Consider the following 27,856-nt stretch of genomic DNA (forward strand, 5'->3'; position numbering starts at 1 on the left):
GACTCGAAGCTAATAGGAAAATAAAATAACATCAAAGGTCTGATGTTTCCAAGGAGGTAATTACGGCTTAATGGTTCTGGAAGTTCATTAAGGCAACAGCTGGAATCAGTGGTTGCAACTGAATTTAACTGTGTACCTGCGACTCCATCCAGACTGCAGAGGGAACGGACGCCCCCAGTTGTGGTAGTTGGAACTGCGACCGTGCCGCTAGAACAGAAACGCAGCAGTTCAGAGAAGTTTCTGATCCATTGAATGTCTCTCAGTGAGGTGTCAAAGACCCAAACACCCCAAAATTAGCAATGACAAATAAAAACTAAGTCCTAAAAAAATTGTTCACTCCTAGAATTTCATATTTTTAATTCAATGGATAATTGTATCACCTCTAGAGTGATCGACTTTTTTTCCACAATGACTTTTTCGGCACTTACAGTATTCCAGCCAGAGACTAATGTCACTAAAACACTGGTTAAAAGGAAAATGGAACGGAAACAAGAGCGCGGCTGTTAGTGTATGTCAATTATCCACAAATTAAACAACAAATATAAAACAGCTGAACAAACGAAGTATAAATTGGGCTTTTTAAAAATAGGATTGCAGTGCACTGCAGGTTGTCATCTACTTTAATATACAAACCCCAGAGTGCCAGTTCCACTTAAAGGAACACCAACAGTTCTTTTTGTTTCCGCATGTCTAATCCTCTGAGCCTGATGGTTCTAATTATATGTTTTACCCTCGGAAATGTACATGTTGCCAATCAAAACCCGAGCCAGAGAATCTATGCATCGTCCTCTAAATAAACTGTAGCGAAGCATGAAAGCTAAATGTTAAGTAACACTTGAGTCCACACAGAGCTGCACTGCAGATCGCACAAGAGGAACGGCGAGTGACAGACAACAGCTGCTGCCTTCACTTGCAAGCATATCGTAGCAGTTACAACTTTCTGCGATGTAAATCTGATCTAAAGGTCACTGGCTATAGATAGTTGTCATCAAAGCAAACAAATACCCACATGAACAATACATTTATATTACACACATTAGATTACACACATCTACTGCACAGTTAAACAACATGCAAACACTCTACAGGAACGTTTGTGTTGAGGCTCATTCTTTTTTAGCAATATGCAACGTTTGAGTGATGAATTTCCATCACAGCCGACAAACACATCATCTCATAGTCTAAGTGTAATTTCATGGGGGGAAAAAATTGATAAAAAGTGGTTCCTCACAAAACTTCAACCAAAAACACAAAATTTATACACAGCTCTCTCGAACACTTATTAGTTGAGTGATGTAACCGGTGCCTACTGATATCAATAAACCTGGAGTGCTCTGAGAGAAGAGGAGGAGACTTCACAGTGAAGTGGATCTCGCACACCCACCGTGTTTAACATCATAACCTCTGCGGTTGCTAAACCACAGACTTTCATCTCACATGTTTTCACTGCCCTCTTTTTTTTTTTATTACTGAATCATCCTTCCTGTTTGTCTCCATCACCATCTCTCTCTCTGTTCCATCTTTTTTTCCTCCCCTCTACTTCTCCCTGTTGCCCTTTTTTCCCTTCTTTCTCCCACAGTTTCTCTGCGGATGAACAGAAGAAGGGAACAGTCAATTAATAGAAGTTACCATGGCAACTGTATGCCGAGCCAGCCCTTGTAGAACTGTTTCAGTTTTTCTTCAGTTCTGGTTCAGTGGACACAACAATAGGGGAATTCCTGCTGTGGATTTATGTATACTATATATATTACTGAATGTTTACTGTATGGTGCAAATAAATTGTCATTTATTAGCAATAATTGCAAGCTTTTTTCACACATAAATGTCACCCATAAATAAATAGCAAAAGAGTGCTATGAAATATAATTCTAAGATGCCATATAATAATATTTGCAAGAATGTGCCTACTGCATGAGGTGTGGTCATAAAGTCTGCTTGCAGCATGGATGCTATTATTATTGGTGCTTCAGATACATCAGGTCAAGAGTGCAAGCAGGAGCATGCACACTGGTTTATTGACTTTCAAGGGGTTGTGCACAGTGAATTCAATTCATTTCAATTCAGTTCAGTTTTATCGATATAGAGCCAATTCACAGCAGCGGTTGTCTCGAGGCACTTTATATTGTCTCTCCTGAGGCTGCTCGGGTGGTGAGGGGGAAAGGGATGAGAAAAAACAAAAAGAGAACATAGAGACACCGTGAAAACTAAACAGGACAAAACTAGTGCTGCAAAAGACAGGAAGTGCTCAGTGTAATCATGGGAAGCAGCATGACTAAGGGTCACCGGATCCAGCCCTAACTGTGACCTGTTAGAAAGGTTATTGTTTCTAATACCTTTTCAACATTCAAGCACTCAGTACTGAGTTCTCCTGTTGTGCTCAGTCATTTGAGGATGAACATTTGGCAAAAAAATGAGTCCAGCTATGGCGTGTGCCCCCTGCTAACAGCACACTGACATCGTTCATCATGTGCCCTCGTGGCCAGATTTAGATCCTTTCAACTTCCAAAAATGAAATGAAAGTTCAAGAGTCGCTATTTTGACACACTAGAGTTCTTTTGCCCCTTTTTATTTTCTTGCTCTTTAGCAAAAGAGGTCAAATCCAATACACGGTGGGCCATATTTGTTAAGTTTGCAGACAAAACAGGCACTGCGTCTCTTCCGAGTAGTGATGACCCTGCAGTGGGGGATTTCACAGAGCGGGTAGGCTGTCCTTCTTGGACACAAATGCATCAAAAACTAAAGAGATGGCGTTTGTACAGCAGTGTAAACACCTTTCCACCTTTTGAGCTTCAGGTGGATGCTGTCTAAAGAAAAGCTGACCAACACATGTACTTTTATTGTGAGCTTCGTGGTTGTTATGTCGGCAGAACCTCTGAGTTTGTTTTATTCTAATTTTTAGATTCTGGTTGGTCAGTCGGTACAAGACACTAAACCTCAAAACCAAGAACGGACTGGAAGATGTGACCCTGAATGACCTCCCTCTCTTGTGTAAGCTTAGGCCCAGTCACTCCCAGCCAACCCTCATCCAAGTAGTTCAAGCTGCTTGCTAGCCTGCAGGTCAAGCCTCATTTGGCTCAGCTGCCATTATTCTTTTAAATAAATAATTGTTTTTTAATGGTGCTATTTTATTCTGGATGTCTTATTTAGTGTGTTCTTAGTGGTATAATTATTATGTTTTTATTGTTGGCTTGATGCTTTTGTGGTTTCTGCTGACCGTACAACAAATTGCCCCTCAGGGTTAATTAAGGTCATTCATCCTTGACCCTTGAAGTGCTCAGAAAAGGACTTCGAGATCAATCTAAAAATAGCATCCACGCTCAAGCGATGATCTCCTTAAAGAGGTGGGTTTGTCCATGTTTAAATCGAATGTATTCTTTGAGGTTTATGGGCACAGGGGCACACTTGGATGACATCAGTTAGTCGTAATAAATGCAAGAATATCAACAATACTGTCTTTTGCTGCAGGATTATTATTTCTGCTTCATAAAGTACACATTTTGACATGATTGATACTAGAAGTTTTGGTAGATGTGATTTTTTTAATTAAAATTAATTTGGTATCCTAAGGCTCAGAAAAGTTTTTAATTGTAATTGTTAATTTTATCAACTTACATAACCAACCCAATTTTTTATTAGCGGCGAGTGGAGTGTTAACATGTGCATCACACTTACAGATGGGTGACTCATGCTAAACATGACATGTGAAAGAGATGAAAACGGAAAGCCTAACATCACTAGTACATGGTAATGAAATACTGAACATTAGATCTATGAAAATGAAGGGAAGTGTTATTTATAATAATCTTTTTAAAAACATGTAAATGCTATTAATCGCTGCATGACCTCCATCATTCATTCAAAGTTTCATTCACCCTGGTCCACCTGTTAAGGAGGAAATAAGGTACATCCAGACATATACATACATAGAATACAGTCATTATACAGGGTGAACCGAGACATCTCAGTATTATTATATTATATTATATTATATTATAGTCAGTATTTTAACATTTATTACAAGCATCTGTGTCCATAACCTGACATAATGAAATACATTTCAAATGAATTGAACTACACATTCACTGTGATGGATTGCATATTTTGGGCCAGTTTAAAATCTGTAAACAGACATCGTTGACGCTAAATATAAACTTGAAACCAAGGCGTTCTGCTAAAGAGGAAAACATATTTGTCATTGTATAAAGCCGCAAACAGCTCATAGAGTCATAACAGGAATGGTTGAAAAGTGCTCGGAGGCAACGTAAACCATAAAGTACACATGATTTGTTGTGAATAGGCTGAGAAGTTGTGTTTACGTGTGTGCACGACCGTCTGTGGTATGACAGTGTGATAAAGTACCAGAGAGAGGGAGCGTCTCTCCAGGCTGCTCTTGCCCAGGCTCATAACGCTGCTCTTTCTAGACTCCATGGTGAAGCTCCGCCTCTCCGAGGAGTAGGATCCCCTGGGTGCTGAAAGGGCACCCAGCTCCAGGTGGCCGTTTGGTGTCAGGGTGCAGATCCTCGGGTCTAGAATGGAAAATAGCAGATGGGTTAAAAGTGTTGTGATAGCATCCAAACTTCCCTCAGTCATAGTTTTATGCCTGACTGCTGAGACATGAAGCTATTCTCATATACTTACTACAATTTCAGTTGATTTCTGGGGTTCAGTCATAAGACTGCAATTTGTTTCTCATAGCCCACACATTTCTTTTCAAGCTGTCTCTGGGTGCCTTACATTTACTATATTTCCATTTGAAAACCTCCAGGGATGGAGACACATAACAAAAACAAAATAATAAAGAAAAAATGGAGGGTAAAAGCCAATCTTATGAGTGTCTGGAGAAAGCCTAAATTAATTTCATTCATTTCCCTACAAGGCAACATGAGACACTGGTACTACTGCGACGGCTGTAACCAACAAGCTGAACTTAGTTCTGCTCAATATTAATTTGATGTCTTTATAAACTGCTGGGGATAATAGTAGTTGTTACAAATAGGCTCTAATTTCTGCTCCACCCCTGTCCTGAATAAGTTAGCAAATCAGAAACCTTATTCTATCAACACTCTTAAGTTGGTTATGGGTGATATAGGGGTGGTTTTGGAGGCATATTCATATTCAATTTGCAGGTGCACAGCTGGGTTAAAAATGAAGGCCAAGTCTGAACACAAGTGTGGTAAATTCTACTGATTAGCTATCCTGCACATTTAGCTAGGTCTCCTGTCTGCTGTGATCCCAAAGCAAAATTGTCATGAAAATGGCTGTGTGCAGGCAGGAGAGGACCCAGAAGCAGACTCATGGAAATGGGACGTAACTCAAAAATGGCTTTATTTACAGAAGGGGAAATAAACAATACAAAACTAAACTGGAAAAACTAGTTAGCTAAACACTTGAGAAACACACAGAGAATTCCACACAACCATGAGGGACGACGCAACACGGAACAGCAGGAGACTCTGACATAAATACACAGAAAACTAACGAGGACCGTAGGAGCACACAGGGAACACAGCTGACACGAATAATGATAATAATGAGACGGAGGAAGAGCAACACAACATGACGGACACAGACGGAGACTATCAAAGTAAAACAGGAAGTACACAGAGACGTAGACTGGAGAGGGAGAGAGAACATGAGGAGCACGAGGGAGAGAGGCAGACATGACAGGCTGGGGAAAACAAGATGGCACAAGAACTCACACAACCATGTAAACGCAGACACCCAGGAGGAGACACAGAAGGCAACAACACAGAGGGAAATCTAATACACAACACTGGACAGAGTAATCCTTAACATAATGCAAAAAATGACAACAAACAAAGGAAACTTAAACCGCTGGGCCAAAATGACCCAGGACCATGACAAAAATAGTCTTTAGTGGTTGATGACGGTGGCTACGTTGTTAGCACTGCTCTGGAGCTTTTGTTTCCCTGTGATGGAAAACTATCTCATGTCTTTTTATAAACCGTCTTTAGTGATATTTATGAATCATTGGAGCCTATGACAGTGGTCCACTGACCTTTTAAAGAGTGTCTTTGTCTTGTCTTGATGTTTTCAGGGTGTTTTTAACCAAAGATAAAAATTCTGCAATCGTACACTTTAGCTGTTTTCTTTGGTCTCAGAGGTCTTTTTGTGTTGCTGCATTCCTTTTTTTAAGAATACACCAGATTGTTGATTTGGCCACTCCTGACGTTTCTGCTCTCTGATAGGTTTGTTTGGACCTTTACCATTTAATAAGGGCCCACGTCAGTTGTACTTGTATCTTGGGACTTCACACTTAGAGTTGCAGTGACCTTTTGACCATAAAATACTTATACTTTCTCCTATTAGAAATTTTAGTTTTCATAATTATCATATTGTCTTTAAAAATATACTCATTTCATTCTCGAGTGTTAATAAACTTAAGAGTTTTCAATAGTTATATGGATTCATAAGAACTGGCTGGATGGATGGACAGACAGGGACAGACAAGCAGGAAACACGTGCATTAGAAAACTTGATGTACCCATATGAACAGGCTGAAGCCAAACAAAGAAAAAGTATACCTCTATCCTGTCTGAATAGACAGAGTCAACCTTGCATTTTTCCCATCTATGAAGACGGAGTCTACAAGCTTCCCTTTTTGCTTACACCGCAGTGCAGAGACCAGATCTTCCGTGCAGCCATAGCCCACTCAGATGGTATAGAAGCGATCCTCAAGCCTCTGAACTCATATTTAATCCTCTCTGAACTGCATTGTTTGTTGGGTCTGTTGAGAAGGTCTGTAGTGCTTCAACACTTTTACTGTTAGGCTGGATATAGACAGATCCCATTCATCTTTGTTGACTACTGGCTATTTTCTGCATTTTTACAAGTTTTTAAGCTTTTGGCAAACGCTTCCGTCTTGGTTTGAGTTGAGCACATTTAGCCTCCCTTTGGATAAGCCTCAGTGAAAAACAAAGAGCTAAAATTCGATGAGCAGGCAGATTCTTGAGCATGTTGTTCCATTTTGAGATGAATGATACAGTATGTGAATTGAGGTATTAACGTTAAATCCTTAAAAATAAACATTTTTAACAAAACCAAACATTCTGACCTCCTTTTTTAGCTGAGCGGTACTAATAAGATGGCAGCTGAGTGTAATCAGAAAGTTTGGATGTTACCCTTACCAGACAACTTGATAGAGTCGCGTTTTTCACTCTCGTCAAAGTTGGAGGAGGAGTGATCGTCATCTGAATATGAACGATTTGCATCACCCTGTAGATAAAAAAAACAATCTATCAGACAGGACTCGTGGTCTAGAAGATTTTTGTCACAGATTCTTTTTCAGATTTTGTCATACGCCGGACCTTTAATCTCCAGGGCAAGACAGTGCTCCCTCACAACAGCTATCAGACGTATTTAAACATACTATCAGACAATCTTCCTCAAGGATAAGTCTGTAAAACCCTCAAAGTACTGACACACTACTCCAGGAGCCCTCTCAGACTTGGTTAAGACCAATGGGATTTCCCCTACAGTCTTCACTGAGGGACTAAAATTGGCTCAATAATCCCTAGTGTGTCGCAGTAGTAGACCCAGAACAGATGAGTGGAGAAAGGGGAGAGAGCTGGAGGAGAAAGGCCGACAGCGAGAGAAAGGAGAGAATAAAAGGCAGGAAGCGAGACAGACCGAATGACTGATGGCAGGGTTTTGTTTTGGCATTTCAGAAAGATCAATCAAGAGCCGCGTGATTTGTGTCAATGTTTCCCTCCCAACTCACACATCATAGCTACATGCCATGAATATGGTAATGCTTTGATCTGTGTATGAAAACTCAACTGGGTTACTCAACCACACTACAATTTTCCAATGATATCATCTGACATCGTTTGACAGCTGAGGGCAGATTGACAGCATCATTTTTGCAGTGTTTTCCACTGAGAGGGATGGCTTCAGAAATTCTGCTGTATTTAATTATTATTATGTGGGACCATAAATAATATATATCATCACTCCTTTTTTTCTACAGCAGAAAACAGATTTTAAACTTGATTTTTGTTGGATTTTCATTTCTTTTACTATATTTAGATCCTCATGTTCTCAAACCTCAAGTTTGCTCACCTACAAACAAATGAACAGTCTGAATTTTCACTGTAGTTTGGTTTTAACAAAAAGAGACAGAATATCAACCAAAGGTCTAGACATTTGTCACTGAGTGAAATACGTATTTGATCCCCTACAACCAAGCCAGAATTCTCATTTCAATTCAATTCAGTTTTATTTATAATTCTTGCTCCCTCTTTAGCTGTGTGTCCATGTGGCACACGTATTACAATCAAGTAATCATTAATCAATGAATTACAGACACTCCTGATCTCAACTTATTATGTGTATAAAGCACAGCTGTCCACAGAATCATTTTCTTCCATTCTAGCCTTTCCTCCACCACGGGCAAGACCAAAGAGCTGTCAAAGGACGTCGGGGACAAAATTGTGGAGCTGCACCAGGAGGGAGGAAGCTTGGTGAGAAGCTGACAGCTGCTGGTACGATTAGTCAGAAATGGAAGAAATATAAAAGGACCATCAACCTTCCTCAGTCTGGAGCTTGATGCAAGATCTTGCTTCATGGGTTAAGGATAATCATGAGAAAGGCGGTGAATTGGCCCAAAACTACACGTGAGGAGCTTCTAAATGATCCGAAGGCAGCTGGGACCACAGTACACCGTGAGGGATTGAAATCTTGAAGCGCCTGAAAGGTCGCCCTGCTCAAGAAGCCACATGTACAGGGTAGAAAGTGCTTTGGTCAGATGAAACCAAGACTGAGCTCTTTGGCATAAACTCGACCCGCCATCTTCAGAGGAAGAAAAATGCTGAGAATGACATAAAGAAGGCCTACCCCACAGTCAAGCACAGAGGTGAAAATTATGCTTTGGGGCTGGTATAGATACAGGACAACTTCACCGTATTGAGGGGCCAATCGATGGGGCCATGTACTATAAAGTCTTGGATGAGAACCTCCTTCCCTCCCTCCGCTCTCCTTTCTTCCATCCTGAAGATGGATCATTGATTGGTCTTCCAACATGACGATAACCCAAAACATACAGCCGAGGCAACAAAGGAGAAGAACATTAAGATCAGTGCATAGCCTCCAGACATCAGTCCTATAGAAAATCTGTGAAGGGAGCTGAATCTTCGAGTTGCAAGAGTCACCCAAGAAAACTAAAGGGACAAAAACTCTCCTGAAATGTGAGAAAATCTTTTGAAAAACTATAAGAAACATCATACGCCTGTGCTTACCAACAAGGGTTTCTCCATCAAGCACTAAGTCATCTTTTGGATCAAAGATTTATTTCGCTCAGTGGTGTGTAAATCAATGTAAAACTTTTATGTAATGTGTATTTTCTGGATTTTTGATTGATATTTGGTCTCTTTCCATTAAAATGAACCTACCAAAAAAAATACAGATTGTTCATTTCTTTATCAGAGTGTCAAATATTTGATTCCCCCACTGTACATCATTTCAGTTCCTGCTTATACTGTGATAACAGTTTGACATTCAAAAGAAGTATTGCAGGAAATATGTTTTTTATGGATGTAATGGGTTTAATGTTGATAGAAGTCGCCATATTTAGTGCACAGAGCAAATACTCTGAACATTATGTGTGTAACGTTTTTCTATCCTTGCCTGACTGATGATACAGTCAACTTTAAAACTGTATATATGAGGTTTTACACATCTATGTAAAGAAGCTAGCATGTAAAGCCCCTCTGCTGAGTTTATTATGTAACAGGAAATGATAAAAGATGATGCAGCATAATATCCATACTGCACTTGAGGCACATTAGATTGTAGGTCACCCGAGTTTTGGCAGCTCAATACACAGTCATTGCAGCTGTATGCATAAAACGAAAAAAAAAAAAACAGACTTAAAGCACAAAAATACATTTTGAGCTGTGTTCAAATGCAAGCAATACATTACATATGTTACATGGACTGTGCAGACAGTCTGATTTAAATAGAATTTAATCCATTTTGTCAAATGCCATAAGATGGATGGCTGAAAAACAGTTGAAATGTTGACTGTGTAGACATGCTGGAAACATGTAAATCTGCTCAATTCTGTGATTATGGAAATCAACAGAGGGCAACAGCTCGGTTTATTTTAGCTGTGAAGGTCTTTGCCAAAGGTCAAAGTCTTCAGTTTGAGAGACACAGACAGACTGATATCAGTGGACCACACAAGAGATCACTGTGCAGGGAGTGCAAGCATCGGGTCAAGTTAAATAGAGGAAAAGTGCCAAAGTTTGAAAATGTATCTAAATCACAGGCGGCAATAAATGTTTTTAGGAGACACCAAACAGCTTACGAGGCCGTGCTTTTTACGATATTAGAGATGTGGCACTTATTTGGTGGATGTTTTCAAATATCTGTGAGCTAAGTGCTCCTCCATCAATTTATACGATTATTCCATTGAGTCATGGTATAATTTGGACTTATTTAAACTAATTAAATTATTGCCAGACACAATCATGTTCATTTATTGAGTTTCTCTGGTGGCTGTTAGAGGCCAATACAACAATAATAATTAGAAATATTTCACTACTGATGAACACAGAATTGGATTAATAATTTTAGACGAGTAACTAGGGATGGGTACCGGTGTCCGGTGCCATGATGGCACCGGTTCTGACATAAACGGTAGTAACCAGACCGAAAAGCAGCGCACATTTCGGTGCTTTATTTCGGTGCTTTTTTTTCCTGAGCCAATTCTAGCCAATCATTTTACGTTTCCGAGGATAGTAGGCGGGTCCAGGTACGTACGTTCTTTTAGAGCAGAGCTACAGATTAAAAATGCCCAAGGCGAAGCGGTCAAAAGTCTGGCTGTACTTCACAGCAAAAGATGCAAACTCAGCAGCCTGCAACAAGTACTTTAAGGTGATACTGTGATACTGTCAAAGGAGGTAACACCTCAAATCTGATGAAACACCTGGCGACGCATAGCGGGTTTTTTTTTTAAAGCCGAGAAATGCGCCGTGTTTGATAGCTTGCTGTGAGACCTCACGCCGTGCACATCTACTGCGGGTGTGGTGCCTGTTATCGGACCTGGAGTTAGCAACATCCCCCAAGAACCCGAAGAGTAGAGTCCTGGCCCCTAGCCCTGCCAGTGTAGCAGAAATGATGGATGATGATGGCAGCAGCAGCTGTTCTTCTCTGCGTGAGTAGCTTAATGTTGTTCGTGTGTAATTTACGTTGAGTAGGCTAACCACGTTATTACATTAATGCACGTAAGGTGAACTAGCAAACACCGTAGTAGTTACATGCGGCTGTCTTCTTGTTTGATGGCAGATACTCCCTTCACCCTGGCCAAAAAGGCTAAAATGACCAAAGAAAAAGTGGAAAACAGTTAAACATGAGAGGTGTTTGGACAAAGTTTGTGTTTTTTTCCATTGTTTAAGCACTGCTTCCAGCCAAGAGTGATACCATATATGCCCTACAGCTGCAGAAAAGGCTAACATTGTTATCTTTTTACAAAAAAACAGCTAAACATGAGAGGTTTTTGGACAACGTTTGTGTTTTTTCCATTGATTAAGCCAGTGGTTCCCAAACTTTTTTTGCCAGGCCCCCCTTTTTCACAAGAAAAATGTTCGCGCCCCCCCCCCCCCACCACCTAAACCCCCCCGCACAAACACATCCTCCAACCACACACACACCCATATTTTGTTTACAAACTCCATTGCGGTTTATTTCACACCTCAAAATTTAGTAAACTATTAAGCAAATACAAGTAAACGGCAATAAATTACAGTTAGTAATAAAATATACTACTAACTCTTTTACGCTACGTCCACACCTACATGGGTATTTTTGAAAACGCAGCTGTGTCTATGCGTTTGGGCTTTTCGTCAACACGTAAACGGCGTTGCGATTCACCGAAAACGTAGATTATTTAAAACTCCTTTTTTGCGTTTACGTGTGGACGAGGAATACGGAGTTCGTCACGCAACGTCAAAGGTATGTGCCTCTTTTCACGTCACGCTGTGCGCCACGTTATTGTTTACATGAGCTGGATTGCAGAATGGCAGATAGAGACAAAATACTGTTAATCTGACTATCTTCAGGTTTTACACGCTTACATACACACACGCAGTTACTGTTCCTCCATTTAGAAAGGCAGAGGCGTCACGGTGTAATTATTTTACGTGTAGTTGTTTTTTTTCCTGTGTAATAATATTCAACATTGCTATCAATACATTTTTCAAAAAATGTCTCTCTGTGCAAAATGGGTTCAAAAACAAAAACAGCTGTGGGATACTGTTTGTCCGTGATTTAAACTGGGGGGAACAAATCGTGGCAGGATCAGCCTGATATTATTTGTATCCCGCTGTAACTTTACTGTATAAAGAGCTAACATCTCCAACATGTCAGGAGTAGTTAGTCATTACAAGAAGTGTTTGTGAACTAAAAATCAAGAATGTGGGATCCTGTTTGTCCGTGATTTGGAGAGCCCAGCGCTGCTCCCGACGCAGGGAAAACTAATTTTGCAGGGGAGACCTACCTTGGCACTTGTGCAGGTGAAGCCAAAGGGAAGATATGCTTCACCATATTTTCTAGTTGGTTTGGAAACATATTTGGCGATGCTTCATCTCCTGCTTTGTGTGGGAGCCCCGTCAAAAACCTGTCCATTATGCTAGCAGTGTCCAAGCGTTCTTTTTTTTTTTTTTTCTTTTCATACCGCGCCCCCCCTGCAATGGCTCTGCGCCCCCCCTAGGGGGCGGGCCCCACACTTTGGGAACCTCTGGATTAAGCACTGCTTCCAACCAAGAGTGATACCATATATGCCCTATAGCTGCAGAAAAGGCTAACATTGTTATCTTTTTACAGAAAAAAAAAAAAAAGATGAACATGAGAGGTTTTTGGACCAATTTTGTGTTCTCCATTCTTTAAGTACCGGTTTGAGCACCGTTTAAGCACCAGCACCGTTTCAAAAGTACCGGTTTGGCACCGGTATCGGATAAAACCTAAACGATACCCATCCCTACGAGTAACACTTAAAAGATTAACAAGCTTACATCATGCAGTTTGAAATGTGGCAGCAGTCAGCATTGGGTTGACCTATACCCCTTACCTCCGCCTGAAAGCCTTCAACCAGGATGGCGACCAGCAGGTTGAAGAGGACGTAGTTTCCAAATGTCATGAGGGCCACAAAGTACAGAGCAGCAAGCGGTGAGGTCGCTGCCATACCATTGTACAAAACTGCGTTCCAGTCCTCCTGGGTCAGAATCTTTGAGATTTGCATAGACAGACGTAGGAGGTTAGTAACACAAAAAGGACCTACTTATTGTTAAACGCTAAACGACTCTAGTCATGCTAGAGTAAAAATAGAACTGCAACATCCTTGTGACCAATAAATCAATTTGGCTGGTTGGTTAAACAGAACTTTTTCACTGACCAACTGGAAGTAGTTACAGTGACCAGCTGGTTGGCCAGAGGTTGAGGATGCAGCACCCTTAACCCTCTCACGCATAGTGGTCACTACAGTGGACAGCTATTCCACTGAAGGCTGTTTTCTTGTATTTGTGTCAGTGTTGATGGTATACTTGCACATAAACCACTACATTGGACACTGATGTGTCACTCCATACCCTGCCACCCACTGGTCAGCCAGCGTTGTCCACCTAAGTGGACATGTAAAAAACTCTTTGAAAAGTACATGTTTAAAAAATGAAGTTCAAAAATCATTCCTGTGGTTTTTTCATGCCTAAAGATGAATAAAAAAATCCCGATTGAGGTTGTCATAACTCATGGATGAAAGGGTTAAGCTATGGGTGACCACTTTGGGTTGCAAGGTGATTGCACTGGATCCCCGTTTGCAACTAATTTTAGTCAGTCACCACTGCATCTCTTTGACGGAGTCAACTCAACTGGTTGCTAACTTTGCCAACAGCAAGAAACTGCTTCCCAGCAGCAACTACGTCACTATTTGTAGAAACATTTCAGAGTTTCTGTTTTAAATATATCAGGTTCTGGCTGTACTCTGAATTTAAAACGTTGATGTGACTGTTTCAATGTGAAGTTTTGTGTAAGCAGACAGCAAAATGTTTGTGATTTGCTTGGATTTATCACAGTTAACTGATGAATTATCACAAATGTAATTGTCAACCTGACCCTGTTTAAAGACCCTAGTGTGACTGTAGTTTGAGGCATGTTGTGCTCATATAAATCAAAGCTATGATAAGTTGAATACCTGAAAAACGGTGACAATGGCCCACAGCAAGGAATCAAAGTTCTTCCTGTCTGGTACTGTGTCTCCGGTCTCCGTCTTAAGACTGAATTTGCATCCAAAAATGTGCATCCCAAGGATACTGCAATACAATATACCACACAACATACACTGGGTCATCTGATGTACCTGACTAATAATTAAATGCAGATCTTTGTTAAATCCATTGAAGCATGATACAAATACAATCGTCTTTTTTAGAATCACACACAAAGAAGCTTTGGATAATTAAGCTGTATCTGTATCCTAACAGTTCCTAACTGTGTAAATTCAGTTTTGTTTATTTATTTATTTTTAAGTGTCATCATTTGTTTTGTACTGTGTGACTTTCCTAGCTGAAATAAATTAGATGGCTGTAAATGCCTGAGTGCTGTTGGACGCTGGGGAATGGCTACATGAGATTGAATCCGCTCCAGTGACCATGTAAAATGTAAAGAACCAAACTAAACATTCACCAACAGTCTCAAACCTTTCATTTAGTAACATTTCTGAAGAAAAAAAGCATTCACGTTGCCATTATGGGTATTAAATGTGGCGTTATAGAGAAAACTTAAAAATCTAACCAATGAAAATGAAGTTGTCTAATTACTTTTTTTAAACACTGTATGTAAAATAACATCTAATTTAACAATTGCTTTCTTTTACATTAACCCTGTGTATGAGTCTGAACAGACACACAGAGGACTTTTTAAAGCACACTGAGATCTCAGGGTCATTTTCCTCAGACATTACAAAACAAAATTACAGGAATGTGAGTGGCATGCGAATCCGAAAACAATATAAATAAAGACAACAAATACTGTGTACACTGAACACCCACTAAAGGACCTATTAACTCTCAAAGCAGTTCTGTGGCAGTTCTTGAGCATCACAAATGTGCCCTTGTTGCTCTACTTACTTAAGTGTATGCTTGTTAAAATCTAACCAGATCATCAAGGGTCAGCAACCATTGTAGCACAGAGCTGTGTAGATCTAAAGACAATATGTGCCACACCATGAAAGTAGAGGGTGAAACAGAGATCTGTCTCACAGTACTGTTCCTGACACCAACTAAAAACCCAGTTGAAAGAAACGGATCAAACGAGCCGTTTACATTCTTCTTCTTTTATTATGATCACACAGTGTGTACACCTTACCTAAAGATGAAGATGAAGAGCATTAGTAACATGCAGAAGGTGGCCACGTTGTCCATGGTCTTCATCAGGACCACCAGCTGTCTCCTGAGAGCTGGCATGAACCTCACCAGTTTCAGCACCCTCAGCAGCCTGAAGGTCCTCAAAACAGACAAACCACCGTCCGACTGGCCGATAATCTCACATACACTGAGGGGTGAAGTACAAAAATACTGCTAAATGTCCATTTTAACATAGCATGTAAATAAAAAAAACACATATGTACATAAAGCATAAATGAAAAAATGCCCAAAGTGCTGATTTTTAAGTACTTTTACATGTAACTATAATAACATTTACATTTTGGTTTTATTGCATAATAACAACAAAAATTTTAAATTTCATGATACATTCAGTTCATACAGAGCATAATTTCCTCAATTAATTATATGAATAAAAAAATCTTTTGTTTTAATATTTAATATTAATATTTTTAAAAAGACCTATGTTTTACCGCAAACGATTGCTGCGAGTCTATGAGGACGAAGAATAAGTGTTTTGTTTTGTATTTTGCTCATTTCTTGCAAACATGTTTCAACGGTGGCTATGGTTGCGACTACACCTGCCCTGCCTGAGATGACCATATGATGAATATCCAGTCTCACTGACATCACACACAGCAAAGAGTAGAAAAAACTGTCTGAAACATTTTGGCTCATGGGAACTAAAGACTCAAGAAATGCGAACATATTTAATGCCTAAAAAAACAATTTCTAACTGCTTCTTCGCTCTGTAGTCCATCGTGTGTACACAGCCCTGGTTCATCACTTGCATTAGGTGTCTTATTTTAAAGCATGAATGATTCAATGTTAAGTGGCTTAACAACATTCCTCTGAAAATAGTCAAGTACAAGGACTGCATTGAAAATCAATGAGAAAGCGTCCATTTTCAACACACACTAGCAGTGGACTGTAACACATTCAAGAGGTTTATCTTAGCTGGTCGCACACAAGGACTCAACACAACACATCTTTGCTATTGTATTTGCACTACTGGACTAATGCACATAGGCTTGATTTATTTTATATTCCCTGGAGTGTCCTTTTACCTTTTCATAATTCTCCTTCTATACTAGACTGAGAGAGAAACCGTACTTTAGTTCTCCTGCAAACCCTGTACATGCAATGAATTGAAAATCTTGAATCCAGTGGCCGAAGGAAAACTTTGTCAGACCTTCTGAAAGCCTGGAGAAATATTGCTCAAGATCATTTTCAAGTAATATTGCAGATAATTATTGCTGCAGCACAAGGCCAAAAGTGTTCATCTTCATCATTAGACACCTTCAAGTCCCTAACCTTTAAGGGAATCAGTACTGATTCTAATTTCTCATTTCTTTTCCCATCAACTCAAGTAAGTGTAGTAACTGATCCGTGTTAAATTTGTGGTCACTTTTTTAATCTTCAAGTAATTAATTTGTCCACTAGAAGGTTACCAGGGTTCTTGAGATTGCAAGTGAAGCTCTAAATGCTTTTATTTGTACATGAGTTCACAAAACGTGATGGCTGAAGTTTTGCTTTCTATTTTCTTTCTCATTCTGACGGATATTTAACATGAACAGAGAGACGTTCTCTCATGAAAAATATGCCTTTAAAGAAACACGTCTCCTCGGGTTGGTAGCTTTCAAAGGCCTCACTCAGCACATCAAAATAGCGTTGGCTTTGAATTGACAAAGACCGAATAGGGACCCTTGCATAGCAGCTCAGTATAAATAGCTGAGGACGTTCAGATAGAAAAAGAGATGGAAATGGGTAGCGGGGCAAGAGATAAGAAGACAGATGTAGATATGTTCAATCACCGTGTATCTTCTGTGATGGGTTGCACATTTGATCTTGTTCAGTTTTAGTTGCTTTGATGTGTATTTGATCTCGGGGTTATAATGGGGATCACACACAAAGGCGCCTAACCAGATGAATTGGGGGAAAAAAACGCCAGCAGATCAAAGGCATTGCCACTCACCTGAAGCTTCCAGGCACACAAAACAAAAGACAAAATCTGTTTGCTGCTTTCTGACGCTTTGGCATCTAAATCCATACAGGTGGTACATTTGAACAAGATAGAATGCACATGACAATTTGACAAAGTATGAATAATTAAACTGCAGGCTCTCTTTCCAGAATAGTCTGGCAAATGAAAAAAAAAAGCCGATATCTAAATTACATCAGTCACTATATTAGAAACTGTTTTTTTTTACTCCCCAAAGCCTACTTCCCTCTTCTTGTGCTATTGAGGACATTCAAACTCTAAAATTACCTTTAACTTTGTGTGATTTAGCTCTGACATATCTATGGCTGTCCATGCACAAGGGTAACCTTTAAAAGCTGAACATAACAACTGCAATCAGTGTTTTAGTACCTTATGATGACAATGATTCCATCAAAGACGTTGTAAGGGTTTCTCAGGTAGTTGAAAGAGCCAAAAGCTGTGAGCTTGAGGATCATCTCCAAGGAGAACATGCTTGTAAAGACGATGTTGCAGATCTCCAGAACATTGGTGAGCTCCTCTGGCTGATAGCATAGAGACAAATAAAAGTAAGAGAAATTAGAAATGAAAGAGAGGTATATAAGCAGGGGTGCACATAAGCGGTCTGCAGGTGCGCATTCGCTGTCAAAATAAAAGACGCGCACCAGATAAGAAGTACATATAAAAGGCCCTGTTTTTGTCCGCTAGAGTGGGATTTTCACGGCATATTCTGCACCACATCTCTGCGCGTTCATCATTTGTTTGAAGCCAGCTCACCTCCTGCAACCACTTTTCCGAGAATACGCGCTTCTTTTGCGGTTCGCACTCCTTCTGACATTTCTTTGGAGGTGGAGGAACACCAAAGTAATTGCTTAAAGGAGCTTGCTTCTTCGACTTCTTTAAGAGTTCTAAACAAATGTCTGTCCTCCTCCAGAAAATCTTATGTACGCAAATGCGCGTTGCAACTTCTTATCTGGTGCGTTTCTTTTATTTTGACAGCAAATGCGCACCTGCGGACCACGTATGTGCACCCCTGTGTATAAGGACGATAGGCAGAGACATTCAAAACAGTCAAGCCTCTAGTTACTGGCTAAAAAGAAAGTGTGATTATGCTTGATTAGAAAAGGTTTAAAGATAATAAAGATTTTTCTTCAGGAGGTCTCAGTTTGTTTGACAATCAGTAAAATATAGTCGGCATGTTGAAATAGTCTGTAATCTGATGTCTGCACCGATCCCAAACAGCAGCAGGCAACAGTTAAACCAATTATAAAGCTCATCAATACATTTTGCAGATATTAATTATAGAAACAAAATTTACTCAGTCCACCCTGAAGACTGTTGAAAGACCACATTTATATCCAAAAAATGTCTTTAAGAGCTACGATTTCATATATAGTATCTTTTTGGTCTTCAGTTGTCAGTTTACCATCATAGTAATTGCACTAGCCATATTTAATCATAACAAGTCAACTTGTTAACACTCTAGCACAATCATTTGGTTATTTCTTTTTTGTTGTTTTATTTATTTCATTTTCATTCCTCCATATGCCTTTGCAATATATATATATATAAACACCCATCTCGCCCCTGCGGGCGGTTTATCCTTCAAGCTCGGGTCCTCTACCAGAGGCCTGGGAGCTTGAGGGTCCTGCGCAGTATCTTAGCTGTTCCCAGGACTGCGCTCTTCTGGACAGAGATCTCCGATGTTGTTCCCGGGATCTGCTGGAGCCACTCGCCTAGCTTGGGAGTCACCGCACCTAGTGCTCCGATTACCATGGGGACCACCGTTACCTTCACCCTCCACATCCTCTCGAGCTCTTCTCTGAGCCCTTGATATTTCTCCAGCTTCTCGTGTTCCTTCTTCCTGATATTGCTGTCATTCGGAACCGCTACATCGATCACTACGGCCGTCTTCTCCTGTTTGTCTACCACCACTATGTCCGGTTGGTTAGCCACCACCATTTTGTCCGTCTGTATCTGGAAGTCCCACAGGATCTTAGCTCGGTCATTCTCCATCACCCTTGGGGGCATCTCCCATTTTGACCTCGGGACTTCCAGGTTATACTCGGCACAGATGTTCCTGTACACTATGCCGGCCACTTGGTTATGGCGTTCCATGTATGCCTTGCCTGCTAGCATCTTGCACCCTGCTGTTATGTGCTGGATTGTCTCTGGGGCATCTTTGCACAGCCTGCACCTGGGGTCTTGCCTGGTGTGATAGACCCCAGCCTCTATGGATCTTGTACTCAGAGCTTGTTCTTGTGCTGCCATGATTAGTGCCTCTGTGCTGTCTTTCAGTCCAGCTTTGTCCAGCCACTGGTAGGATTTCTGGATATCAGCCACCTCCTCTATCTGCCGGTGGTACATACCGTGTAGGGGCCTGTCCTTCCATGATGGTTCCTCGTCTCCCTCCTCTTTCTTGGGTTTCTGCTGCCTGACGTATTCACTGAGCACTCGGTCAGTTGGGGCCATCTTCCCAATGTATTCTTGGATGTTCGTTGTCTCATCCTGGACTGTGGTGCTGACACTCACCAGTCCTCGGCCCCCTTCCTTCCGCTTAGCGTGCAGCCTCAGGGTGCTGGACTTGGGGTGAAACCCTCCATGCATGGTAAGGAGCTTTCTTGTCTTTATGTCAGTGGCTTCTATCTCCTCCTTTGGCCAGCCTATTACCCCAGCAGGGTACCTGATCACGGGCAGGGCGTAGGTGTTGATAGCCCGGATCTTGTTCTTACCGTTCAGCTGACTCCTCAGGACTTGCTTGACCCTCTGCAGGTACTTGGTGGTTGCAGCTTTCCTAGCGGCCTCTTCATGGTTCCCATTCGCCTGCGGGATCCCCAGGTACTTGTAACTGTCCTCTATGTCTGCAATGTTGCCTTCTGGTAGTTCGATCCCCTCAGTTCTGACTACCTTCCCTCTCTTTGTTACCATCCGACTACACTTCTCCAGCCCGAATGACATCCCAATGTCATTGCTGTATAGCCTGGTAGTGTGGATCAGTGAATCGATGTCTCGTTCACTCTTGGCATACAGCTTGATGTCATCCATGTACAGGAGGTGGCTGACAACCGCTCTGTTCCGTAGTCGGTATCCGTAGCCAGTCTTGTTAATGATCTCACTGAGGGGGTTCAGGCCTATGCAGAACAGCAGTGGGGACAGAGCATCTCCTTGGTAGATCCCGCACTTGATGGTGACTTGTGCTATGGGCTTGGAGTTGGCCTCTAGTGTTGTACGCCACATCCCCATTGAGTTCCTGATGAAGGCTCTTAGGGTCCTGTTGATCTTGTACAATTCTAGGCATTCCAGTATCCAGCTGTGGGGCATTGAGTCATAGGCCGTCTTGTAATCAATCCAGGCAGTGCACAGGTTGGTCAGTCTGGTCTTGCAGTCTCGGCTGACTGTTCTGTCTACCAGTAGCTGGTGTTTTGCGCCTCTGGTATTCTTGCCAATCCCTTTCTGTGCCCCGCTCATGTATTGACCCATGTGCCTGTTCATCTTAGCCGATATGATGCCTGACAGGAGCTTCCATGTAGTACTGAGGCAGGTTATTGGTCGGTAGTTGGATGGGACCGGTCCCTTCTTGGGGTCCTTGGGGATCAGGACCGTCCGACCTTCGGTTAGCCATTCCGGGTGTCTCTCGTTAACTAGCAGCTGGTTCATTTGTGCTGCCAGACGCTCGTGGAGTGCAGTCAGCTTCTTCAGCCAGTAGGCGTGAACCATGTCGGGCCCTGGTGCTGTCCAACTCTTCATACTGGAGACCCTTTCTTGGATATCTGCCACTGTGATGGTTACTGGACCCTGTTCAGGGAGGTCGCTATGGTCTGCCCTCAGATCCACTAGCCACTGAGCATTGCCGTTATGGGTTGCGTCCTTCTCCCATATGCTCTTCCAGTATTGCTCCGTCTCCAGCCTTGGTGGTGCTGTTCTCTTATTGTTCCCTTGCCACTGAGAGTACACCTTTGCTGGTTCTGTGGAGAACAGCTGGTTTATTCTCCTGCCTTCTATCTCTCTGGTGTACCTCCTCAAGTGGCTGGCCAAGGCTGTGAGTCGTTGCTTGGCAGTTTCCAAGGCCTCAGGTATGGACAGCTTATGCACCTTCTTTGTCGCACCTTTCTGCAACTCCATTAGTTGGCTAACCTCCCTCCGTGCTACTTTGATCTTGCCCTCTAGCCTCCTTCTCCATGGAGGGTACTGCCCCTTGTGGCTGTTCAACTTGTAGCCAAGCATCTCACTGATCACTGCTGCCGTAGTGTAGATCAGCTTGTTAGTGTCGGTAATCGTGGTTGTAGGTATCGTCCGTAGTGCTGCATTAACATCATCTAGCAGACCTTCTGAGGGTACTTCACATAATCTTGGTAACCGGCTACGGGGGATCCAGGTTTCAAGCTTGGCCATGATCCTATCTTTCAGGTCAGTTCCTCTCGCACTCAACGATCCTTCTCCTATCGCACTTGGGGCTATGTACCCAATCTCGGGTGGGGGTGATGATATCTCCCCCCTGACCTGGCGTCCTGACTCCTCCTTGCCGTAGCATTTATGTTGTACCTCGTCAATCTCTAGCTGTGAGAGCAGTCCCTTCTTTCGAATGTTGGAACACTGAGCTACTAGTTGTTTTGCCGTCATTGTGGATGTTGGGTATCGAAGAATCCATAGGTCCCTCATCCTATTCATGTAACCCCTTCCGCCAGGGTTACTTGCGTAGTAGCATTCCAACAACGCCCTGTTTTCATCTCTTGCCCACCGATGCCTTCTTGCATATATATATATATATATATATATATATATATATACATATATATATATATATATATATATATATGCTTGTTGTCTAATGTTGTTCTGTTTCATTTGAACACATCTCTCTCTTTCTGGCTTTTTGCATAGATTTGCTCAATACGATAACAACAGCCATATATATACACACAGACACACATGCAAAGCACTAAATTTGGCACACTCGTGATTTCCAGCACATCTCTATTCCACAGAGCTCCTCTGCAACTTCAGCAATGACATTTCAACATCCCAGAATCAATGAGCACTGTGTTTATCATATTTACATGTCTGTGCGCATGTGTGCAGCTTTTTGTTACCCCTATATACTGTGTGTGTTTGTCACGCCTAATGACTGTTTGCAGTGTGAAAACATGGGCTAATGATGTATGCCCATCAGTGTCCAGACCAGCCAAACAGTGCTGGCAGTCCCTGGAGATCCATTACTGCTGTCTCATTACTGCAGACCTGGGAACAGATCTAAAGACTTGAGTTTTTTGGTTAGCTGATACATGGAATCAAATTAGAAAAGCAGGGATTTTCTATCATACTGAGACTTCCAGGTTGATTTAGAAAAGTAAGCAGAATTCACTTGTGAACTTGTAGTTTGGGCTCTAAAAATACCTGCAATCACACAGTCAAATCTAAATTTGTCAAGGAAAGGTGTTCAAATCAATCATACACTGCAGTTAAACCAAGGTTCATAGTAGTAACTTTTTCAGCGAATAATGCAGCAAAGAGGTGCAACAGGGTGAAAAGAAAGGAAATTTTCACCATTTGAGCCAATTTATTTGAAAGAAAGAAGAATGCCAAAGCACTTGTCCTTGGCACATTGTTGGAGGAAATCAAACTTGACCTTGAATCTTCAACTAAATGAGGTCATGCAATAACTCAGTGCATCACAAATTCTTGCGGCCCATTGAACTTCTTTCTGATTTGGGCTTAAAAAGAGAGACACACATAAATTGGATGCTTATACGCAATTAGCTTTGTCAGATGGTGCTGCTGACTATCATCGTCTTTAGGTCTGTGTGTGTGCCATCCTAATCTAATTTGTCCAGCTCTTAGTGGGTTCTTCTTGTTGAAATGAGCTGGTCAATTCTGCATAAATAACATGCAATAAATGTGTTGGACAATCAGTTTTTTGCTATTTTTTTTAGTCTTATGCTTATTTGACTTTATTTATTCATGTTTATCTTATGTCATATACAGTTCTTCCCCCTTGCTGATTTCTTAGTTAAGACTTTGGCAGTCCTGCGAACCACATTGAGCGCCATTGTCCACAAATAGAGAAAATATGGAACAGTGAAGAACAAGAGCACATGAACAGTCACAAAAGAACCCAGAATAACACCTGAAGAAGTACTCTGATCTGAGATCTTAACTGAGAATGACTGAACTTCAGAGATCTGAGAATCAATGATATGAATCAACGAGCACAGCGGTCTCCATCATCTGTGAATAGGAGAAATTTGGAAGCCCTCAGACTTTTACTAGAGTTCACCATCCAGTGACTTGATCTCAAGATATCCAACTGGACAATAATCTTAAATTCTGTATGGTACAGTGGCCAGAAGTCACTCCCCAGTAAACAGCACATTTCCACATAGCAACATTGGTATTGCCCAGAACTGGCCCACACAATGTGCTCACACATGGCCCACATACTGCAAAGAATGACGGCCGTTTGGTGGCCCAGATCTGGTTTGCCAGAGGCAATCCACACATGGGCCAGCACAAGACCAGTTGCAGACACACTGCTGGCCCTGCGCTGGCCCAGAACAGTTTCAGCTCTGGCCCCAGGTGTCAACCTAATGTGTACCTTAATCAAGCCATGTAATAACAACATGTGCCGGAGCATAATAGTGCAAAAGTAACATGACAAAACTCTGTTCAGACAGTGAATAGATTGATTCTTATATAGCACTTTTCTACCCTCCCAGATTACCATATACTCTATACAACATTCACACACCTTCTCTAAAGAGTGCTTCCTAACTACATTCATGCGCATTCACACTCTTGACATGTAGGAGTCAGGGATCGAACCACTAACCTTCCGATCAGTAGGTGACCTGCTCTACCTCCTGAGCTACAGCCACCCAGTAACAAATATGAGTAAACTCACTAGGTTTGGGATAAAGTGTACACTCACAAACCTGTCAAACCTGTGTTTGAACCGTTGGCTACCATAGCAGTATAGTACTGCAACATGGGATTTGGGTCTTCTAACTAGAATAGGAAAATAAGAACATAAATATTGCCATCACTGCCAGACCTGGCCCACATCTGGTTGACATACACCCTGCCATGACACCAGTCAGTCAGAAGTGCCAGCTTGATGCCGGATCCGGGCCAGACCTGTTTTCTATGAGCCTGGGCCACATAAACCAAACCACAATCGAGCCAGAGGTGGCATGCCATCACATAAACAGTGCCATCTACGCCAGGCCTGGCCCACATCTGGATGACATACCACTTACCATGCCAGAAGTCACCTAGCAGTGTCGGCTGGTGTTTTAGCTAGCAAAACAGTGTGGCTGATGAGGAGTGAAGACACGCTAATGACAACATGTACAACCATTGGAGAAGTGAGACGGACAGACGGAAACATAGGTGAAATTTAAGTTCTTAATCAGTTTTGTGCTTATTCTAGTGTAATTTATTAAGAATTTTCATCTATAATGGTCAATAATCATTAAATGCTATTACTATGAGTAGCAGAAATGTTACTGTGTAATTAAATATTTTAGAGAGTTAATGGAATTTTCACAGTACCACATGCTTTTGCTACAGCACACATGTCCTTGTGCAAAATGGGAAAGTTTTAATTTTATCATGACAAAATTTTATCTCTAAAAGGTGTACATGTCTCAGTTCTTCCAGAGCACCCTTGCACCAGAAGGAGGACCTTTACAGGACTCTCTCCCAGACCACAGTAGGACCCTCTCACGCAGTGCACACCAGGAGCTTCACACTCTGGCTCACACTCATAATACAAGTCAGAGCTTTGAAGTAAAAATGTGGAGTGTGCTTTCAAAATTGGAGTTTATAGCTGGCTTGGTTTGGTTGGCAGTTCATGTTTTGCCTTAATTAAAATGAAATATTTAGACTTTCAATAGCGTTAACATACTACACAGGTCATGAACAAGATTTTTGTAATTTTCATTGTAAGTGGGCTAAAGCACTTCATTGAAAGTATTCTAACAGACATGTAAATGCTGCAATTTGATTCTTTTAATAAACCATGTAATTTGGATGCATGCAATGCTGGCGTGACCACAGTGCACACGTCTGCTGTTGCTCACAGTGGTCCAAGGGATCGATCAGGGAGTTTGTGTGTTTGCTCAGACACATGAAAAATTAGAGGGAACATTGGTTGTAACATGGAAAAATGTAGAACAACTGAAACTCTGTGAACATTTTCCAAATGCTCTGTATTATTATTTACTGTATTATTAAGACCACATCTATTCTCAGGCCCACTTTTATGAGCTAAAGTAGAGAAGCTAAAAACATCCATGGCCACAATGATCTTTCATTTGTCCCGTTATCTTGAGATAACAACATGTGTTTTCTCTTGGTAATGACTTTATTTAATAATTAAGAAGTTTACGGATAGAGATCAAACAGCGCTGCTCTATGATTGTCTGTCTTTGCCCGAATGTTAGAATTAAAGGCAAACAGAAAGGATCCAATGTGATGATGCCGGAGTAGCAGTGGTTGCATTCTCAGGGATCAGGAATGCCATTTCAGCAGGGTGTGAACTACAGGGGAGCCAGAAGGAGCTCGTCTCTTCTTAATAAGACACAAGGTCCCTGAAAACATGATTTATTAAATTTATTAAATATGCTTTTTTGGTGTGTGTTTTTTAATTTATTTATCTTTTCTGCATCTCATGGAGGGTTTCATTACTAATTCCCTTTACTAAGGATACCGGCATGCATGCCCTTCTTTGCAAGCTTGACCTCACCCACATCTGCTACAGACAGATGTCGGCGAAGACCCTGCAGCAGTCTGACTTGATAAATCATCAATTGTGGAATTGCATTTAGCCCATGTGTAAACAGGATTCAGTTCTGATGTATAAATTTCAGGTTTGCTGAAAAAACATAAATTTGAGTGAAATCTGCAAGGATTGACATGGACAAAGTAACTTATTATCTATAATAGAGTATTGTTACACAGTATTATTCTTGTTTACCAGGCTGGAGCTAAATATAACATTACTGGCTACAATAAGCTCTTCTAGTTATCAAGTTGGTCAGAAGTGTAAGTTTTTCAGATTGACATATGTGGCCTATCATTGATCCAGGACCTTGTGTTGTCTTGGTCCTGCAACCTTAAATAATTAGTAACAATTTCAATAACTGACAATCATATAGCAGTGCTATGCACCCCCCTCCTGCATCATTAATTCTCAAATGGCAGTTATTATTCTCTGATATGTTATCTCGCTTGAGCAGTTCATCAAGCCCAGCAGGGGATATAAATTGGCTAAAAAAGTAGATGGACTGACATTATTGGGTGTGTACACTGGTGGGCAAAAGATTTGGCAGTGGTATTGTGATGGTTTGCTTAGCCAAGGACGCTCAACAAGGACGTCTTCTTCTGGGGTGGCGGCCAGGTTTCCCTGACATATAAGACTGATTCAGTTTAAATGCAAACTACACAAAGAATGTTTGCACATTTAAGACCCAACACCCTGGACACTGATTGAAAACAAACCCAATGCAATTTATAATACACACACACAGAAAAATATTCAAAACACCCAAACACAAAAACAATATAAAATACCATCAACTAGTAAATTCAGTGCACAATTAGTCCATGATCTCAGTTCAATGGCGTTGCTTGAGTTCATTCACAAAACTAAAGGCAAGGAATCCACTCTGAGTGTTTTTATCACTTCCTCAGTTAAATTCTCTGTCAGTCCAAAACAGTCACACACAAGAAAAGCTGCAGGTTTTCTACCCACAATGACGCAAAACAAGGAAGTGAGCTCGGCACTTTCAAACAAACACTTTCTGGAATGGATGCCCGATTCACCACTCTATTCCAGTGGAGTGTCCCAACGTGAAGTTAGCCTACCCGTCCTACTGCACAAAGGGCACAAATAATGCAGAGTTTCAGCTGAGATGGGCCACAGAGGTTATCTCACTGCTTCCTTCTCTGGCATCTTCCATCCCAAGTCCTGGCCCACAAGAAAGAGAGTAAATGGGCTGAACCATCTGCAAGTGCCAAATCTGGGCAGTGACTCGCTAAGAAGAGGAAGGTGATTAAGTTGAATTTGGAGCTGGAAGATGACAGGATCCTGGCCATCATGAAAGGAACAGGGTGTCCACATGAACTAACAGTGATTAGAAGCGAGAGGCACAACCTGTCAGTTTTACTACCAGGTCCTCAAGACCACATACTAAGGATGATACTGTTTGTCAAGAAAAGCTGCCAGCAAAAAGATTCAAATCTGCTCTGTTAAGAGGCTTTCCACAGCACAAACCTCTGTGATGACAGCTGGCCAAAACAGCTGAAAATTCTGTTCCTCGCTGAGCACGGGTATTAGACATTGCTATCTGAGGGCAAAAGAACTAAAGATGAGGAGATTTAAAGGTGGTGCAAGAGACAAAGAGCGCAACATGCCACGAGTTGATGGAGGACTGGCACTAAAATAGATTGTATGTCAACTTTGGACAAAGATCCAACCTTCTGT

General features: G+C 41.4%; 1 protein-coding gene across 1 annotated transcript in view; it reads right to left on the minus strand.

The window, feature by feature from the left end:
• Positions 1 to 27,856, minus strand: part of LOC134628446 (voltage-dependent T-type calcium channel subunit alpha-1I-like) — a 190,994-nt gene that overhangs the window by 66,469 nt on the left and 96,669 nt on the right. Inside the window, exons 10-16 of the mRNA XM_063475124.1 lie at positions 17,767 to 17,918; positions 15,379 to 15,564; positions 14,207 to 14,324; positions 13,088 to 13,243; positions 7,149 to 7,236; positions 4,360 to 4,526; positions 137 to 207 (exon numbers count right to left, since the gene is read on the minus strand). Of these exons, the coding sequence (XP_063331194.1) occupies positions 137 to 207; positions 4,360 to 4,526; positions 7,149 to 7,236; positions 13,088 to 13,243; positions 14,207 to 14,324; positions 15,379 to 15,564; positions 17,767 to 17,918 (938 nt within the window). The remainder of the gene's footprint in view (positions 1 to 136; positions 208 to 4,359; positions 4,527 to 7,148; positions 7,237 to 13,087; positions 13,244 to 14,206; positions 14,325 to 15,378; positions 15,565 to 17,766; positions 17,919 to 27,856) is intronic.

The sequence above is a fragment of the Pelmatolapia mariae genome, linkage group LG6, assembly GCF_036321145.2.
Source record: "Pelmatolapia mariae isolate MD_Pm_ZW linkage group LG6, Pm_UMD_F_2, whole genome shotgun sequence".
In the NCBI taxonomy this organism is placed as follows: Eukaryota; Metazoa; Chordata; class Actinopteri; order Cichliformes; family Cichlidae; genus Pelmatolapia; species Pelmatolapia mariae.